Genomic DNA, 19,752 nt, shown 5'->3' on the forward strand with positions numbered 1-19,752 from the left:
CTGATCTGACAGTAATCCACAGTTCTGCAGCTTTCTGATCAGCTTTCTTCTTCAATTCGACAATTTAGAAAAAAAATCTCTGCTTGCTGTCATTGAAGAACAAAACTGTCTTCTTTGCATTCGGAGCCTGAACACCAGACAAGACCGTGTCCAACTCTACTGGACGTGACGAGCAGAGTCAGAAGCTGGAGAGGAGCGACTTTTCACTGACAGCAAGCAGAGTTCTTAGAGGGGAAGAACCGAAATGCAAAACATTGCAAAGTGGACAGATTCGTCTTTCGCTGACAGCAAGCAGAATTTTTAAGTATGAGGCACGGAAAAATAAAAAAAGTATCAGAAAATTGCAGAAGATGATCTCCAACCGGTGGAGAAACAAACTCCCAGCAAGCCAAGAGCCCGCAGCTGCCAGGGCATGCTGGGAATTGTAGTTCTGAAAAATGGCAGCGAGGGACAGGTTGGAGATAACCAATATACAACATGTAATCTCCGCTGCGGCATTATATCAGTCCCTGCCGGAGTGACCTTTACTCTCCCACAATGCACTGCATTTTTCAACATGATCTTGGCGCTCGGCCGATTGCAAATTTTCTGCTCAAAAACAACAATGCGAGTTTCGTGTCCGGCGATCTGTCGCCATCAGGCTTTCATCAGACGGCTGCAGATAGTAGTGGGTCCCTGACAATAACTGATCACAGGGAGTCTCATTGCTGACCCCCCCAGCAATCAGCAATACCTTACAAGCGGTCAATTTCCAAGGAGCACTCCCCCCCAGAGGTGACAGGAAGCATTACACAGTGATCATTCACATCAGTGGGTGGTCTCCAAGTGTTCCAGGGCAGGTGGGCGCAACAGAGCGAACAGCTGACATTTTTCAGCCCCAGATCTGTCAGATAATATCTACCTATTCCTCCAGCACATGAACTGCGCCTCCCCCCCATGTAACCTGCGGATAACCTCACCGCACCCACCATGATGGATTTATAGCAATCGCTCTCTTCTGCTCTCCATATACATCTGGAGAAATTCCTGAGCCGTACGGGACGAGTCCGCAGCTGCCATAGTAATAAAAGACAATGCATGCTGGGATTTGTAGTTCTACAGTAGCACAGAGTAACATTCACATTCCCACCTTACACTCCCAGACCATTTACATTACAAAGCCTGGAACCAGATATAACACAGTACACAGTCAGACACCGGGTGACAGCAGAACAAGGGGTCGGGGGTCTCACCTGATACTACAGACACACTTGTACTGCTCAAACACTAATCTTATAGGGGTGCAGAGGTCATGGGGGGGCCCTACAATGAGAGAACGCAGCGTGGCTGACCGTGGCTTCCCCTCAGGGGTCACTGGACAGAACGACCCATAATCATATATACAGAGATCATCGCATCTCCCCACCGCCGCATCCGTACCGCCCCCCCCCCCCCCCCTCCATGTACTCACCGGCATCATCTTGGCCCCGTAACGCATTTATAGAAGCCACAACCAACGTCAGCTATGGAGAAGTGATGATGGGACTGTGATCATTCAGGACCTGCGGAGAAGAAAAGGTATAAATGAGTGCGTCACCCCCATCATCATACCAGCCCTGCCCCTGATAACAGATCACTGGGGATGATGAGAGTCCTCACCTTTATGGCTTCCCCTGGTCTATTTTTACTGCTTGAGTTAAAAGTTGTGGATCCTGATTAGTTCTATACACATTTCCATTCACTGATGGAAAGCAGAGCTCTTGAAAATGATTGATACGTAAAGTATGTTAGGAATTTGGCACCCGAGGGTCTGGTAGACATTCATGTTTGGGTGCCAACCCTTACAAATGTCGGTGAGACCATCAACCTGCCGCCTCTGATCCATCCAGGTCATGTCTGATCATATCACCATGCAGTATGACATAGAAGTGAGATGAACAATCCAATTCGATAACACCCCCAGTGATCACAGATCCTTTAGGAGTGATTTGCAATGGCAGATCAGTGGCGCAGTATACGAGCAGAGCTGTATTAGAACTTACTGAATATCCCATTAATTTTGGCCATTATATCCCCATACATGGCACAACTGCATGCACGGACCCCCACAAAGCAGCACATTGAGCCCCTATACATCAGCACTAATGACTGTGCCGCCATAGAGCGCTCCCACGAGAAACCGTATTTATGAACATCGTCACCATCAGAGGCTCCGTCAAGATCATCCATTGCAGATATCATCACATCAAAGAGGAAGAGTGGAGCAGGGTACGCTACCCATCCCGCAAAAACGGGGGTCAGTCATGCAACAGATCCGGCATTGCTTGATGGAAGTCACAAGGGTAGCGTGAACACGGGAAAATAAATCACAATCCATAATAACGATTGCAGAATTCCTGCACAATTAATCCGCGCCCGCCATTCTATCAGTGCGTGTTCACCGCTGCGACCGATCACACCGAGGGCCGTTCTTGTGGTACTCGTCAACTTTGTTTTTGGCAAGTTCTTATAAAAATGGGAGAGCTGGGTTACTGAATTTTATGGGGGGGGGGGGGGGGGGAGAGAAGAAAAACAAACTTTTTTTTAACCAACTTTTTATAGCAAAAAAAGTCACACGTTCTGCTAAAATGATGCAACTCATCAAGCGCCTATATATCGGTGATGCAGACCCCCCCCCACCTCGCTCTTAAAGGGGCCCTTAAGGGGTGTTCCAGGTATAAGAAGTTATCAGTGTAGATAAAAGCCGCAGGATTAACGGAGTCTCCGCTGACCAGCGCTAGATCGAGGGACAGATAGCGGAGGCTCGCCACTGATGGGACGGTGGGCACAGCGCCGCCTGTCTCAAGCAGCCCCTGTTCTGACAGTCTGAGGGGTTCCAAATGGTGTAATCGCAGAATAGGTCGGGGTCCCTCCTAGTTGTGGACGTCTCCTCCGACCCAACCGGTCACACACTAACGCCCCGGCTCAGAGCAACATCTGCCCCTGACGGACCGGGACCCCAGCACCCCTCCCCCATACCTCACCGCCGAGGCTCTGAGGACACCCGCACCTCACCGCCGAGGCTCTGAGGACACCCGCACCTCACCGCCGAGGCTCTGAGGACACCCGCACCTCACCGCCGAGGCTCTGAGGACACCCGCACCTCACCGCCGAGGCTCTGAGGACACCCGCACCTCACCGCCGAGGCTCTGAGGACACCCGCACCTCACCGCCGAGGCTCTGAGGACACCCGCACCTCACCGCCGAGGCTCCGAGGACACCCGCACCTCACCGCCGAGGCTCTGTGGACACCCGCACCTCACCGCCGAGGCTCTGTGGACACCCGCACCTCACCGCCGAGGCTCTGTGGACACCCGCACCTCACCGCCGAGGCTCTGTGACACCCGCACCTCACAGCTGAGGCTCCGTGACACCCGCACCTCACAGCTGAGGCTCTCTGACACCCGCACCTCACAGCCGAGGCTCTCTGACACCCGCACCTCACCGCCGAGGCTCTGTGACACCTGCACCTCACAGCTGAGGCTCTGTGACACCCGCACCTCTGTGACACCTGCACCTCACAGCTGAGGCTCTGTGACACCCGCACCTCACAGCTGAGGCTCTGTGACACCCGCACCTCACCGCCGAGGCTTTGAGGACACCCGCACCTCACAGCTGAGGCTCTGTGACACCCGCACCTCACAGCTGAGGCTCTGTGACACCCGCACCTCACAGCTGAGGCTCTGTGACACCTGCACCTCACAGCTGAGGCTCTGTGACACCCGCACCTCACAGCCGAGGCTCTGTGACACCCGCACCTCACAGCTGAGGCTCTGTGACACCCGCACCTCACCGCCGAGGCTTTGAGGACACCCGCACCTCACAGCTGAGGCTCTGTGACACCCGCACCTCACCGCCGAGGCTCTGAGGACACCCGCACCTCACAGCTGAGGCTCTGTGACACCCGCACCTCACCGCCGAGGCTTTGAGGACACCCGCACCTCACAGCTGAGGCTCTGTGACACCCGCACCTCACCGCCGAGGCTCTGTGACACCCGCACCTCACAGCTGAGGCTCTGTGACACCCGCACCTCACAGCTGAGGCTCTGTGACACCCGCACCTCACCGCCGAGGCTCTGTGACACCTGCACCTCACAGCTGAGGCTCTGTGACACCCGCACCTCACAGCTGAGGCTCTGTGACACCCGCACCCAGTACAATAGTAGTTTGTACAATGTATCTGTCTGCAGTGGATACAACTGTAACGACCCCGCAGCTGTGAGCGCAGGACCCCGGCTCCAGTCACTGACAGCAGAGAGCTCCTGACTGGTGAAGAACGGATCCAAGAAGCTGCAGAAGTGTCTTCCCAGGACCCGCCCCTCCCCCACGGGGTCTCCCGAGCCCCCACATCCATGTAACATACGGGCATCCCCACTCTCTTTCCTCACAGACATGGCGGCCTCAGGGCCCGTCCCCGGACCCACCTGTGGCCGCCGCAGCCCCGTCCTCCGCTTCTCCTCCTCCCGGGAGCCGCAGCTTTGTCCTGACTCCTGCGCAGGAGAATGGAGCCGTCCGTCCGCTGCGTGAGAGGCTGCGCCGCCCGCCCGACCCCGTGACGCACGGCCCCGCCCCCGGGTGACGTCACTCCTATTTACCTTCCGTCACGTGACTCGCCTCTCAGGTTACTTTACTCTCTTTTTTCTATTATCGGCGACATGCGGCGATACAGACGGGTCCGGGTGGTCGCAGACGCGCTTACTATCGACGACTTTGTTCGGCAGTTTGTGAAAAGTTAAAATGGCCGCCGCCCTCTGCAGAGGCACAAACATGTGTTGCCATGGTGACAGGCCGGGCCGCGGGGTGCAGCGTCTTCTCAGCTGACGGCGCCCTCTAGTGTTCAGCTGCGCACCTGCAGTGTTCCTGGAAATAAAAATCCCCGACGCTGCAGCGTTCAGTGTGAGTCCATCTGTGACAGGACGGTCAGGAGCGCTGCTAGCAGTCAGGGACGGTCAGGAGCGCTGCTAGCAGTCAGGGACGCTGCTAGCTGTCAGGGACGATCAGGAGCGCTGCTAGCTGTCATTGACGGTCAGGAGCGCTGCTAGCTGTCAGGGACGATCAGGAGCACTGCTAGCTGTCAGTGACGATCAGGAGCGCTGCTAGCTGTCAGTGACGGTCAGGAGCGCTGCTAGCTGTCAGTGACGGTCAGGAGCGCTGCTAGCTGTCAGGGACGATCAGGAGCGCTGCTAGCTGTCAGTGACGGTCAGGAGCGCTGCTAGCTGTCATTGACGGTCAGGAGCGCTGCTAGCAGTCTGTGACTGTCAGGAGCGCTGCTAGCTGTCAGTGACGGTCAGGAGCGCTGCTAGCTGTCAGTGACGGTCAGGAGCGCTGCTAGCTGTCATTGACGGTCAGGAGCGCTGCTAGCAGTCAGTGACGGTCAGGAGCGCTGCTAGCTGTCAGTGACGGTCAGGAGCGCTGCTAGCTGTCAGTGACTGAGGACTTCTGGAAGAGGGGACCATTCACAGCTAGCCCTATGCGCTTATTACATGCTGGACAACTATTCCAAAATGTCTTACATCTGCCCCCTGGTGGTTGGCGGTACACCTGGTATCTGCCCCCTGGTGGTCGGTGGTACACCTGACATATGCTCCCTGGTGGTCGGTGGTACACCTGGTATCTGCCCCCTGGTAGTCGGAGGTACACCTGGTATCTGCCCCCTGGTGGTCGGCGGTACACCTGGTATCTGCCCCCTGGTGGTCAGTGGTACACCTGGTATATGCCCCCTAGTGGTCGGTGGTACACCTGGTATCTTCTCCCTGGTGGTCGGTGGTACACCTGGTATCTTCTCCCTGGTGGTCGGTGGTACAGCTGGTATATACCCCCTGGTGGTCGGTGGTACACCTGGTATATACCCCCTGGTGGTCGGTGGTACACCTGGTATATGGCCCCTGGTGGTCGGTGGTACACCTGGTATATGCCCCCTGGTGGTCAGTGGTACACCTGGTATCTTCCACCTGGTGGTCAGTGGTACACCTGGTATCTGCCACCTGGTGGTCGGTGGTACAGCTGGTATTTGCCCCCTGGTGGTCGGTGGTACACCTGGTATCTGCCCCCTGGTGGTTGGTGGTACACCTGGTATATGCTCCCTGGTGGTCGGTGGTACAGCTGGCATATACCCCCTGGTGATCGGTGGTACACCTGGCATATGCCCCCTGGTGGTCGGTGGTACACCTGTATGCTCCCTGGTGGTCGGTGGTACACCTGGTATATGCTCCCTGGTGGTCGGTGGTTCAGCTGGCATATGCCCCCTGGTGGTCGGTGGTACACCTGGCATATGCCCCCTGGTGGTCGGTGGTACACCTGTATGCTCCCTGGTGGTCGGTGGTACACCTGGTATATGCTCCCTGGTGGTCGGTGGTACAGCTGGCATATGCCCCCTGGTGATCGGTGGTACAGCTGGCATATGCCCCCTGGTGGTCGGTGGTACACCTGGTATATGCTCCCTGGTGGTCGGTGGTACAGCTGGCATATGCCCCCTGGTGATCGGTGGTACAGCTGGCATATGCCCCCTGGTGGTCGGTGGTACACCTGGTATATGCTCCCTGGTGGTCGGTGGTACAGCTGGTATTTGCCCCCTGGTGGTCGGTGGTACAGCTGGCTTATGCCCCCTGGTGGTCGGTGGTACACCTGGTATCTGCCCCCTGGTGGTCGGTGGTACACCTGTATGCTCCCTGGTGGTCGGTGGTACAGCTGGTATTTGCCCCCTGGTGATCGGTGGTACAGCTGGCATATGCCCCCTGGTGGTCGGTGGTACACCTGTATGCCCCCTGGTGGTCGGTGGTACACCTGTATGCTCCCTGGTGGTCGGTGGTACACCTGGCATATGCCCCCTGGTGGTCGGTGGTACACCTGTATGCTCCCTGGTGGTCGGTGGTACACCTGGCATATGCCCCCTGGTGGTCGGTGGTACACCTGGTATCTGCTCCTCCGGGCTGCGGCCGTGCACCCTGATATTTCCAGCAGTGATCCTCACCTCGCACCTCCTGTTTCTGTCTGGCGTCTCATTACATAATTGCAGTGGGAATGACAGGACGCGGGAACGTTCCCGGCTGCTCAGGGTGAGACGGATCATCGTTTCCTTGTTCCTTGAGGCGAGAACCGAATATCCAGCAGTATCAGTCACATGTGACGCACAGTGTGGACGAGGCCTGAGGCCGCTCTCATGGCTCTGACTATGCTCAGGAAGGCCGACATACTTTTTATTTTTATTCTCAAATATTAAACCTTATTTTTTTTTTACAAAGTTGCGTTTCTTCTTGTTTCTGTTACTTGGATATTTTTTAAACCCCCCAAAACATTTTTTTATGACTGTGATTTTTTTGATCACTACTTATAATGGCTATAAAAAGTCTACACCCCCCCTGCTACACAAAAAGGTTTTGACATGTAAAAAAAAGAAAAAAATCCTACCAATAAGAATCAATTAAAAAAAACAAAACAACTTTCTCCCTTCATTGTCGCCCATAATCTATACAAATCCATTAAGAAACAAACTGAAATCATTTTGAGGGATAAAATAAAAATAACAAAAGTAAAATAATGTGGTTGCATAAGTGTGAACACCCTCTGATAATTGGGGATGTGTTGTGTTCAGAATTGGCCAATCACATTGCCCCCCATGTTACATAGTAGTCAGCGCTCGGCCGCCGTCATTTACAGAGATTCTGATTAATGCCGGGAAAGTTTCGCTGTTCTAGGAGGATTTTCCTGATGTTTTCTGGTCCTTAAACAGCTGACAACACAGCAAAGGGTCTCAAGGCTGAAAGTTATCAGTCAGGAGAAGGGGACAAAAACTTTTTCAAGGCATCAGATCTACCACGGAATATTGTGAAGAAGTGGCTTAAATTTGGCACAACAATGACATTATCTAGAACTGGACGGACCACAAAAATTGATAAAATGACAAGAAGAATATTGGTCCGGGAGGCTGACAAGAGACCGACAGCAACATTAAAGGAGCTGCAGGAATTTCTAGCACATGTTGGTTGTGTCCTGCATGTGACAACAATCTCCTGTATCCTTCATATATCTGACCTGTGGGGTCAGATGGCAAGACAGAAGCATTTTCTTACAAAGAAAAGCATCCAAACTTGGCTTTGTTTTGCCAAAACCTACATCAAGTCTTCCAAAAGCGTGTGGGGAACCTGATATGCTGATAAGACCAAGGATGAACTTTTTGCCCATAATCCTAAAAGGTGTAAAGCCAACAATGCACAGCATCAAAAGAACACCATACCCACAGTGAGGCATGGTGGAGGCAGCATTGTGTTTTGGGGCTGTTTTGCAGCAGCTGGAACTGGGGCTTGAGTCAATGTAGAGTGAGTTATAAACAGTTCCAAATATCAATCAGTTTTGCCAGAAAACCTTCAGGATTCTGCTAAAAAGCTAAAGGAAGAGGAATTTCACCTGTCAGCACTAAAACGACCCTAAGTGACCTGCAAATCAGCAAAAGAATGGCTTCACCAGAGGACGGTCAAGCTTTTGGAGTAGCCCAGACCTGAATCCAAGTGACAGTCTATGGGTGACCTGAAGAAGGCGCTGTACACAGGAGATGCCCCCCGCAATCTGACAGATGTGGAGGTGCTGTAAGGAGAAGCGGGCAAAGATCGGCAATTCTAGATGTGTCGCGCCGATAGACCCAGAAAGACTGAGTGCTTCTAGAAAATCACAGGGGACTGCAACAGTAGTGTGAGGGTGTGCAGATTTATGCAACCTCAACATTTTAGTTGTTTCTTTTTCTTTTTCCAACCGAAAAGGTTTCTGTTTATTTTTTTAACAGATTTATGCAGATTACTGGCGACATTAAAGGTGGAAATCTGAAGCTATTCCTCTAAAAACACACAATGGGTGTCTGAACGAGGCCCTGGTGCCTCACTGCGTCATTTACAGTATGGTGATCAAGCAGCATGTCGTCACCCAGAAAGCCTGGCAGTGATTGGCCGCAGCGCTTCCACTGCAATGGTCAGGAACTGAGCTGGCTCCAATCACTCCTGTTTAACCCCTTAGATGCTGCAGCCAGTAGTGACTTTGGCATTTAAAGAGGTTGAAAAAGGAAACCCCATCTGTCAGAGCCAGTCAGGATCCATCCTGTAACACGTAGTGGGGACAGGTCTTTGCCTACTCGTCCGCTCATGTCTGTTAAAGTGTATACAGTCATAAGATGTGTCCTCACCAACCACAAGGTAACACTGCTTTTGGTGCAACTACCAGCATAATATGTCCAGGAAGTGTCCTGGCTCTCATGCTTTGTAATGTTCTATCAAGGTGGTGGTTCCTCTAGATTAACATTCTGCCAGTATTGTAGGTGTTGGAACGTCTTTCCCATCACTTCCAAGCATATATTGCTATTTCCTCTATAAGTTATCATCAAAAAGCCTGTTCCTCGTTATCAACATTCTTCCAGCACTATAGGTGCTGGGACTTGTGTTCCTTCACTTCCCAACATACATTTCTCTTTCCTCTATAACTAACCATCAAAAGGGCAGTTCTTCTTGCTCAGCATGTGCCGATACTGTAGGTGCTGGAATGCTCTTTCCCTCACTTCACAGCATACAATGCTCTTTCGTCTATATCTTCCCCTTGATCAGTGTTCTGCCAGCACTATATGTACTAGAACTTTCTTTCTCTTCACTTCCCAGCATTCATTGCTCTTTCCACTGTCTAATGTCTTATATATTTAATATTTTATGGCTTAATAAGTATTTACTAATGCCTTAACCGTTCAAAGTTTGTGATATGCAAAACCTTTTTTTCTTTGCTTTCAGTAAAACCCCCAAAAATGGCACATGGATGTAATAAATATGGTGATCGACTGACAAAATAAATTCCTGCAGCAGCAAGAAACAAAAAACATGTTGTGGGAACATCCCCTGAAGACAGTGGCGAAACGTGAGCTTCTGTATAGAGCATCGCAGCCGTCTCCTGTCACCGTGATAAGTTGTCCGGGACGGGATCAGCCTGAGGGAGTGATCTGCATCTGTACAGCCTGGAAGGTGCATCAGATACTCAGCGCAGGTGTATGGAGGACACATAGGGAGGCGTGGGGGGGGGCATTTTACGATATGAGAAACCTGTACCCCGCCCCCCCTGGAAAGATTCCTCCAGGCACGGGGATGACTCCAGGATCAGTCAGTGATGACACCAGAGAAACCTGATTCTTGATCCAGTCCTTTATGCATCAATATCTGTGAAACCAAAGTCACACCTGAAGAAAAGGATTTACAGCCTGTTCCACCACTTAAAGGGGAGGGGGAAAACATTCTTTAGTTTTATGAAACTTACTAATAAAGTTATTCAACCGCAAACTCCGGTCCTGACAAGTCCTTTTCCTCTTTGTATCTGATAATAGACAAACCATTGCCGTGTGAAGGGGGCTAAGCCAGCCCTCGTTTCTGTTTCCAAATTTTGCTTGTTGTACCCCTTTAGGGCTCTTTCACATGTCCTGATATTTCCGGTACCAAAAAAAAAAAAACAGTACCGGAGATATCAGTGTCTGTTTGTGTAATAGTTGTGGCATATGTGTGGCAACCATGTGCCCATCAGTACCAAACGTATCGGTCGCCTGGAAATCAGCGGTAATGTTCGTGCTGTTCCCCGGGTGCTGGGAGCTGAAGACAGCGCTCATTATTCTCCCCTTCTGGAGCAGCGATCAGAGCTAGCAGGGGACAATGTTGAGTTGTATTCAGCTGAGAGCTGGCGGCGGCTGATGGGAGTATTCATCATACGCCGCCTGCGCTATAAATAAGTAAATACATTTAAAAATTTCTGTGTTTTCCCCTCTATGCTTGATAACCAGTCAGGCAAAACTAACAGCTGCAAGCTGCAACCCTCTGCTGTCAGCATTAGCAAGGCTCGTTATTAAGAATAGAGTGGAACCCATGCGTTTTATTTTATTATTTAAATAATTTAAAAAAATGGTGTACAGTTCCCCCCATTTTTGACAACCAGCCTTGCTAAAGCAGACAGCTGGGGTCTGGTGTTCTCAGGCTGTTGAAGGGGCATTTACAGTGCCTTGCAAAAGTATTCGGCCCCCTGGGACTTTTCAACTTTTTTCCCACATATCATGCGTCAAACATAAAGATACCAAATGTAAATTTTTGGTGAAGAATCAACAACAAGTGGGACACAATTGTGAAGTTGAACAAAATTTATTGGTTATTTTAAATTTTTGTGGAAATTCAAAACCTGAAAAGCTGGGCGTGCAATATTATTCGGCCCCTGTAACTTAATACTTTGTTGCGCCACCTTTTCCTGTGATTACAGCTGCAGTCGCTTGGGGTAGGTCTCTATCAGTTTTGTACATGGAGAGACTGAAATTCTTGCCCATTCTTCCTTGGCAAACAGCTCGCGCTCAGTGAGGTTGGATGGAGATCGTTTGTGAACAGCAGTTTTCAGCTCTTTCCACAGATTCTCGATTGGATTCAGGTCTGGACTGTGACTTGGCCATTCTAACACCTGGATACGTTTATCTGTGAACCATTCCATTGTAGATTTTGCTTTATATTTGGGATCATTGTCTTGTTGGAAGACAAATCTCCGTCCCAGTCTCAGGTCTTTTGCAGACTCCCAATAGGTTTTCTTCAAGAATGATCCTGTATTTGGCTCCATCCATCTTCCCATCAATTTTAATCATCTTCCCTGTCCCTGCTGAAGAAAAGCAGGCCCAAACCATGATGCTGACACCACCAATTTATTTTTTTAATTCGTTTATTGAACCTCAGAACAAGAAAAAAAGAAAATGTGTAGCATACCTATTGGCTTAGGATAGTAAGCATTATGTAGAGCAGACATGTTTCCATCCATTGTGAAATACAAAACAGACAAATTGCCCACTCTTATTGACATACAAGGCAATATGCACATAACCCTCCAAGCATACGCAAAGAACAGCTGGCTATACATTGTGAAGCGTGTATAGCAATCAAATCTCACAAGCCTTTATCATGTTACTCGGATAATAAAGTCTAATTATAAATTCCTAAACTATATGAACTGGTAGTTACTATCTCGCAGCCTGGCTTCCTATATCCTATTATCTCACATGTGATGTCTCAGCCTTGCAGGGTAAGATGAGAGGCATTCCACCTCTCCCAAATCTTTTCAAATTTCCCCTATTTTGATATAATGTGCGCTCGTATGGAATAATCGAATTGACCAAATCAATCCAAATTCTAAGGGAGGGACATGAATTTCCCATCCACCGTAGTGCCAATACCTTCCGTGCCATAAACAGCGTCTCGCGCAGAAAGATCCTGATATAGTGACCCCAAATCTCCTCACCCCAAACAAGCAGACCAGTGGCTCAAGAGGGACCGGGTCCTGCACCAGGGATGTCAGTAGTGTGGTCACCTCCTTCCAGTAATGTAGAATAGTGGGACACTGCCATATCATGTGAATAAAATCCGCATCTGGTGAGTGACATCGCGGACATTCTGATGATTGAAATCGACCCCTTCTAAAAAGTCGTGTCAGAGTCAAGTATGATTGATTTACTATATATAACTGTATCATTCTGTTATTAATAGATGGTGATACTCCGGAGACTCCAGGATCTCTTCCCACTCCTCTCCCTGCGTATTAGGGATGAGTCTCTCCCACTTCTCTTTAATAGAGCTTATAGCAGATTCTGCTCCCACTGACGGCATGTTCGTATATAAAGAGGAGATAAGACCCTGGGGATTCCCAGGATTCATATCAAAGGTAGAGATGAAATAGCACAGCCCACACCCCTACATCTCATGTGTGATTGAAGAGCCGATCTCAGCTGTAAATAACGGAAAAATTGGGATCTTGGGATATCATGCACAACCTGTAATTGCTCAAAAGACATTAAGGTCCCCTGGTCACACAAGTCCCCCATTGAGGAGACGTTATGTTGAATCCAAAAGTCAGTGGATGGGTGATTTAGGAATTCAGGGAAATAATCAGTATTCCACAGGGGCACTTCAGCTATAATATCTTTAAAGCCAATCACTTTCTTAATTTGCCTCCATGCTAATCGCGCCAGTTGGAGCAAGGGTAGTAGACGAGGGACATCAGTCCTCTCCAACTCAAGGAAACCCAGTGGGCAATCAGTTCATGCAGCATGAAGCAGGTGATTTTCAGAATTGGGGAGGTAATTACCCGGCATCCTTTTACTTAGGGCTTTAGCCTGCCCAGCCAAATAGTACAAGAAAAAAATATGGTAACGCCACCCCACCTCTCTTTTTAGGTCTTTGTAGGGTGGACAATTTAAGTTTGGGTCTAGTTTTCCCCCCATATAAAAGACGTGATATGGGAATTGAGATTCACAAAGAAGGATTTGGGTACTGTTATGAATGGGTCACTGAGGAGGATGGCAGGAACAGGCTGAGCCACCAGAAGACCAGAGAGGTTGGTAACTAAGCGGATTGCAGACCCCTAATCCTATCCGCACAACTAGCAGTAGCTGTGGAGTGTACCTACGATGCCCTAGACGCTTTGTCACAGCAGGAGGACTAACTAAGCCTAAAGACAGAAAGATGAAATCTAAACTGCCCCGGAGCAAAGGAATAGATAGCCCCAAACATATATTGTCGGTGAGACAAGATGGGACACAAACACAGGCAGAGAACAGACTGAGCAAACGGCGGGGCCCAAACTATCTTGACAGGACAGGACAGAAAAGATACTATCTGTAATCACGCACAAAACCCTGAAAAAGTCCAACACTACTGATATACAAAAAAATCTGATATCACATTATCTCACCCCTGCTAGATCAGCACTCTGGTATAAACTGGCAGCAAGCAAAAAGATACTAACATAGCAGGGAAGTGAACAAGCTGCAACATATGAAGCAGGGCCCAGCGCTGCCCCCTGCAGGGAGCACACTGAACCCTAGCAGCAAAGCGAAAAAAGACACAAGCAGATTAGATGCAAAGGATTAGTAAAAGAATCACTTGGCTGAACATTCAGGTCAGGCAGGGGACAAAAGAGCTGCAAATGCACACATAGGAAAAAATCACCAGCAACCTTCAAGACTAGCCAGCTCCATTATATGCTCCCAGCCAGCAATCCCAGATTCCCAATTATCATCGTCAGGTGGAGAACCTCCATCCACCTGGCCAGCTCCACTACTCTCAGTAACCACCAGAGGGAGCAGAGGGAGCTTCAGCTCAGAAATCCGAGCAAGGGAGTTCACAACAGGGTACCATTACAGCACTGTGCTGAAGGGAGTAGCTAAGCTTAGGGAGTAATATCATTTTAATCAGGTTAATGTGTCCGGCTACAGACAGCGGAAGTTTGCTCCAAGTTGCAAATGTAACTTTAACTAGTTCCAGCAGTGGGTGGATATTAACTTGTGAGTCAAGCGCACTATTAGGAGATATGTAGATACCCAAATATTTAAAACTAGATACAATAGACAGCGAGGAGAGAGGAAAGGGGTAACAGGGCAGACTTCTCCCAATTTATATATAAACCTGAATATTTACTGAACCTGTCTATGGTGGCAATTACTTGCGGCAGAGTCTCCTCCACTTCATCCATAAATATCACCTTGTCGTCAGCATATAAACCTATGGTATCTACCCGACCCGCTATATCTATACCCCTAATGCCAGAGGAAGATCTTATATGTATTGTAGGGCAAAGAGGGCCGGGGAAAGGGGGAACATGTCACGGGGGCTTAGTTCAACTAAGGCTGAAATACCCGGGGCCCCTGTGGTGTCCCTTTACTAGGGGAAACCCTGTCTGACCCTCAACCCAGGGTTTTTGCTGAAGGTGCAAATGCCTGAGCCTCCGACCTTTCCTTATCTCCTGCTCAGCCCTGCACTTAACCCTCCACCCTCCACCCAGTGAGAAGTCACCACCAAAGCTCCCACACAAATAATGACAGACAGGGAGAACTTAAACTGCACTGCGCCGCACACACACAGGAATAAACAGTAATGTGAACAGGGCACAACTAAACACAAATATGGGAAGGAGAAAGGATAACGACGGATCATACGACACCAGATATGAATCTCTCTCTCTTGAACACCTCCACTCCAGACCGGAACCACTTGGTATGAAACACAAGCTATAATCGGCGACGCCCATAGGCCAGCATGACTATTTAAAGACCGTGGGCGTGACTAACCATCCAACCTGGTCTCCAGCAGGATTAACCCCCGAGAGCCTGAAGATCAGGCCGGCGCCACTGAGGCTATAGTGGCTGGAGGTGGAACTACCTCTGCCTGCCGGATGCTGTGGTGTGAACAGCGTCCGACATGACAGTACCCCGTCTTCTACGAGGGACCCCAGGGCCCTCAAGACTCATAGGACCCGGCTTGTCCGGATGACGACGGTGAAAAGAACTGACCAGCCGATCCGCATGTATGTCCGAGGCTGGTACCCAAGACCTCTCCTCTGGACCATACCCCCGCCAGTGCACCAAATACTGAAGAGTACGGCGTACTACTCGAGAGTCCACTACCTTGGCGACCTCGAACTCTAACTCGCCATCCACCATGACTGGAGGTGGCATCGGCGTCGTGTCCACCAAGCCTACCACCTTTTTCAATAAAGCCCTGTGAAACACGTTGTGTATCTTGTACTCCGCGGGAAGTTCCAACCGATAAGCTACTGGGTTAATGATGGCAGAAATCCTAAAAGGCCCAATAAACCTTGGACCCAGTTTTAAAGAAGGGATTTTGAGTTTTATGTTCTTCGTAGCTAACCACACCCATTCACCCACACACAGGTCCGGACCTGGCACGCGTCTACTGTCAGCCACCCGTTTGTACCTGGCACTCATGCTCAACAAACGCTGTTTCACCCGCCTCCAGACTGATGACAATTGGGCTCCTAGCTGATCCTCCTCCGGGACACCCCCGGAGTCACCCTGACGTAAGGTACAAAACTGAGGATGTTGACCGTACACACAAAAGAATGGAGACTCTCCTGATGACTCTTGGCGGTGATTATTTAATGCGAATTCAGCCAGAGGAAGGAAAGTAGACCACTCCTCCTGGTTGTCGGACACAAAGCATCGTAAATACTGTTCTAGATTTTGGTTCATGCGCTCAGTTTGTCCATTAGACTGTGGATGAAACGCCGATGAATGTGACAACTTGATCCCCAACCTTGAGCAAAAAGCTTTCCAAAACCTCGCCACAAATTGCGTACCCCTATCAGATACTATGTCAGACGGTACTCCGTGGAGTCTGACCACCTCCTTCACAAATACCTGAGCCAACGTCTTAGCATTGGGCAAAGAGGACAACGCCACAAAATGCGCCATCTTTGAAAAACGGTCAACCACCACCAGGATGACCGTGTTCCCTGCCGAGGCTGGCAAGTCAGTGATAAAATCCATGGAGATTTCTGTCCATGGCCTATTGGGTACCCCCAGAGGCTGTAGCGTGCCAGCAGGACGGGTTCGGGGTGACTTAGCCCTAGCGCACGTGATGCAAGCTGCCACGTACGAGACCACGTCCTGCCGGATTTTGGGCCACCAGAAACGACGCGATACCAGCTCTAAGGTGCCCTTCACCCCTGGGTGACCAGCCAGTACCGAATCGTGGTGTTCCTTCAACACCTTAGGCCGAAGATGCAGGGGTACAAATGATTTGTTGGCGGGAAGTCCTGGTGGTACCTCCTCTTGGGCCTCGGCAATCTCCGCCTCTACCTCAGTCGTGAGAGCCGGGACCACTACCCCTTTCTGGAGGATGGGTACCGGCTCTTCCCGAGGTTCTCCCCCCGGAAAACACCTAGACAAAGCATCCGCCTTGGTGTTTTTAGCCCCGGGACGGTACGTCACAAGAAAATTGAAACGAGTAAAAAACAATGCCCAGCGAGCCTGCCTAGGAGACAGACGCTTGGCCGACTCCAGGTAGAGCAGATTCTTATGGTCGGTGATAACTGTGACCTGGTGAGCCGCCCCCTCCAAGAAGTGTCGCCATTCCTCAAAAGCCAGTTTGATGGCCAACAACTCCCTGTTGCCGATATCATAATTCCGTTCGGCCGGCGACAACTTCTTGGAGAAGTAGGCGCATGGATGCATCTCGCTCAAGGACGAGCCTTGAGACAGTACTGCCCCCACTCCCACCTCCGACGCATCAACCTCTACCACAAAAGGTTTAGACACGTCTGGTTGCACCAGAATGGGGGCTGAAGCAAAACTATTCTTCAGACGCTCAAATGCACGTATAGCCACCTCAGGCCAGTTCGCCAGATCGGCACCCTTTTTTGTCATGTCCGTGAGCGGTTTGGCGACAGTCGAAAAGTGTTTTATAAATTTCCTATAATAATTCGCAAACCCAAGGAACCGCTGGAGTGCTTTCAGACTCTCCGGCCTCTCCCATTGCAACACCGCTTGCACCTTAGCGGTGTCCATTTTAAAACCAGCTGCAGACACAATATATCCCAAAAAGGGCAACTCCTGGACAAAAAATAAACATTTTTCCAGCTTAGCATAGAGCTGGTTCTCCCGGAGCAACTGTAACACCTGCCTGACATGCTCTAAATGAGTGTCCCGATCGCTAGAATAAATGAGGATATCATCCAGGTATACAATCACAAATTTCCCCAGGACATGAGCAAATACGTCATTAATAAAATGTTGGAAAACGGCAGGCGCGGTGGTCAACCCAAACGGCATAACCAGATTCTCAAAATGACCCTCAGGAGTGTTAAACGCCGTCTTCCACTCATCCCCCTGACGGACCCTTATGAGGTTATACGCCCCCCTGAGGTCCAGCTTGGAAAACCATTTTGCCCCCGCTACCTGGTTGAACAAATCCGGGATCAACGGCATTGGGTAGGGATCACGGATAGTAATCTGGTTTAACTCTCGGAAATCCAGACACGGGCGTAACCCCCCATCTTTCTTCTTAATGAAGAAAACCCCGCGGCTACAGGCGAGGACGAAGACCGGATGTGACCTTTGCTCAGACTCTCCGCGATGTAGTCTTTCAGAGCTTGTCTCTCAGGACCAGAAATATTAAACATCCTGGCCTTAGGTAATTTGGCCCCGGGTTTTAACCTAATAGCACAGTCATAGGCTCTATGTGGAGGCAGTTCTGAGCAACCCTTCTCAGAGAATACATCCGCGAAATCCTGCAAAGCCTCCGGCAGGCTGGGCGTCACGGCGGACACACATGTGGCCAAGCAATTGTCTTGGCAGAAACCACTCCATTGTACTATGTCCTGAGTTTTCCAATCAATTACCGGGTTGTGCCTGGACAGCCATGGAAAACCCAGGACCATTTGAGCTGGGAGATTACGGAGGACGCTACATGTAACCGACTCAGAATGTAGGACCCCAATGTGGAGTTTCACCTCTGCCACAAACACAGTAATCTCCCCTTGAGGGAGGGGAACAGCATTAATGGTCACCACCTGTATGGGGTGAGGAAGTTTTTCAATCTTAAACCCGGCGGTGTGTGCAAACTCCTCATCTATGAGATTGGTGGCGGAACCGCTATCCACAAACACTGATATAGGTAGCTCTCTGCCGGCGACAATAACCTTGGCAGGGAGCATACATTGAGATACCATCATGGAGGATATGCATACGCTCAGTTGGGTCTCCTCCATACCCTCTGAGCTTAACAGTTTTCCGCCGGTGTGACCCTCTTAGGTAGTACCGGGCAAACGTTAACATAATGACCTCCTTTACCACAGTAGAAACATGCTCCGGACTTCCGGACTCCCGGAGCGCGAGGCTGAACCTGTGCCACGCCAGCAATCTGCATAGGTTCAGGGGACTCATCTACTTCAACCACACCTGCACCTCTGTTTTCCCCCAGAGGTAGCGTCTCCTGTGCCCCCTGACGAAAACGGCGATCAATACGTATCACCAAACTCATGGCAGACTCCAATGATGCCGGAGTCTCATACATCAGGAGGGCTTGTTTCACCCTCCCTGATACCCCATGAATAAACTGGCTCCGCAGTGCTGGGTCATTCCACTGTGTGTCTACAGCCCAGCGGCGAAATTCCGAACAATAGTCTTCTGCCAAGCACTCCCCCTGGCGGAGGGCGCGGATTTTAGATTCCGCTAGAGCCAGTCGGTCAGGGTCATCGTAAATGAGCCCGAGGGCAGAAAAAACATTATCGACCGAATGAAATGTAGCAGAGTCAGGTGGTAAGGAAAATGCCCATGCTTGGGGGTCACCACTCAGTAATGACAACACCAGCCCTACTCGCTGGGCCTCATTACCTGAGGATATTGGCCGCATGCGGAAGTATAATTTGCAGGCCTCCCGAAATACGACAAATTTGCTGCGATCGCCTGAAAATCGTTCTGGCAGCGGAAACTTCGGCTCTGCACCGATACCTGCAGATGCCGTTTGCACCTTTGCTACTACCAGGCCCTGCTGCTGAACTGCCCCATTCAACTCGGAGACCTGTATGGACAGCGCCGCCAACTGGCGGGTTATGGAATCTAATGGATCCATGGACTCCTGAAAAAATGTGGGCCGATTATAATGTCACGGGGGCTTAGTTCAACTAAGGCTGAAATACCCGGGGCCCCTGTGGTGTCCCTTTACTAGGGGAAACCCTGTCTGACCCTCAACCCAGGGTTTTTGCTGAAGGTGCAAATGCCTGAGCCTCCGACCTTTCCTTATCTCCTGCTCAGCCCTGCACTTAACCCTCCACCCTCCACCCAGTGAGAAGTCACCACCAAAGCCCCCACACAAATAATGACAGACAGGGAGAACTTAAACTGCACTGCGCCGCACACACACAGGAATAAACAGTAATGTGAACAGGGCACAACTAAACACA

General features: G+C 50.4%; 1 protein-coding gene and 1 long non-coding RNA gene across 3 annotated transcripts in view; one reads left to right on the forward strand and one right to left on the reverse strand.

Annotated features, from left to right (window-relative positions):
- The window catches only part of TP53BP2 (tumor protein p53 binding protein 2), a 42,347-nt gene extending 37,767 nt beyond the window's left edge, over positions 1-4,580 (reverse strand). For both annotated transcript variants that reach the window (XM_073556396.1, XM_073556395.1), the window contains exons 1-2: positions 4,443-4,580; positions 1,451-1,541 (exon numbers count right to left, since the gene is read on the reverse strand). In XM_073556396.1, coding sequence (XP_073412497.1) covers positions 1,451-1,477 — 27 coding nt within the window. In that variant the 5' untranslated portion in view covers positions 1,478-1,541; positions 4,443-4,580. The remainder of the gene's footprint in view (positions 1-1,450; positions 1,542-4,442) is intronic.
- On the forward strand, positions 4,501-10,319 carry LOC141060118 (uncharacterized). The gene is made up of 2 exons (XR_012222665.1): positions 4,501-4,639; positions 9,780-10,319. It is a non-coding gene; the product is annotated as an uncharacterized lncRNA (long non-coding RNA).
- The last annotated feature ends 9,433 nt before the right edge of the window (positions 10,320-19,752 follow it).

Source organism: Dendrobates tinctorius, unplaced genomic scaffold, assembly GCF_039654945.1.
Source record: "Dendrobates tinctorius isolate UK_male_01 unplaced genomic scaffold, ASM3965494v1 ptg000232l, whole genome shotgun sequence".
Classification (NCBI taxonomy): Eukaryota; Metazoa; Chordata; class Amphibia; order Anura; family Dendrobatidae; genus Dendrobates; species Dendrobates tinctorius.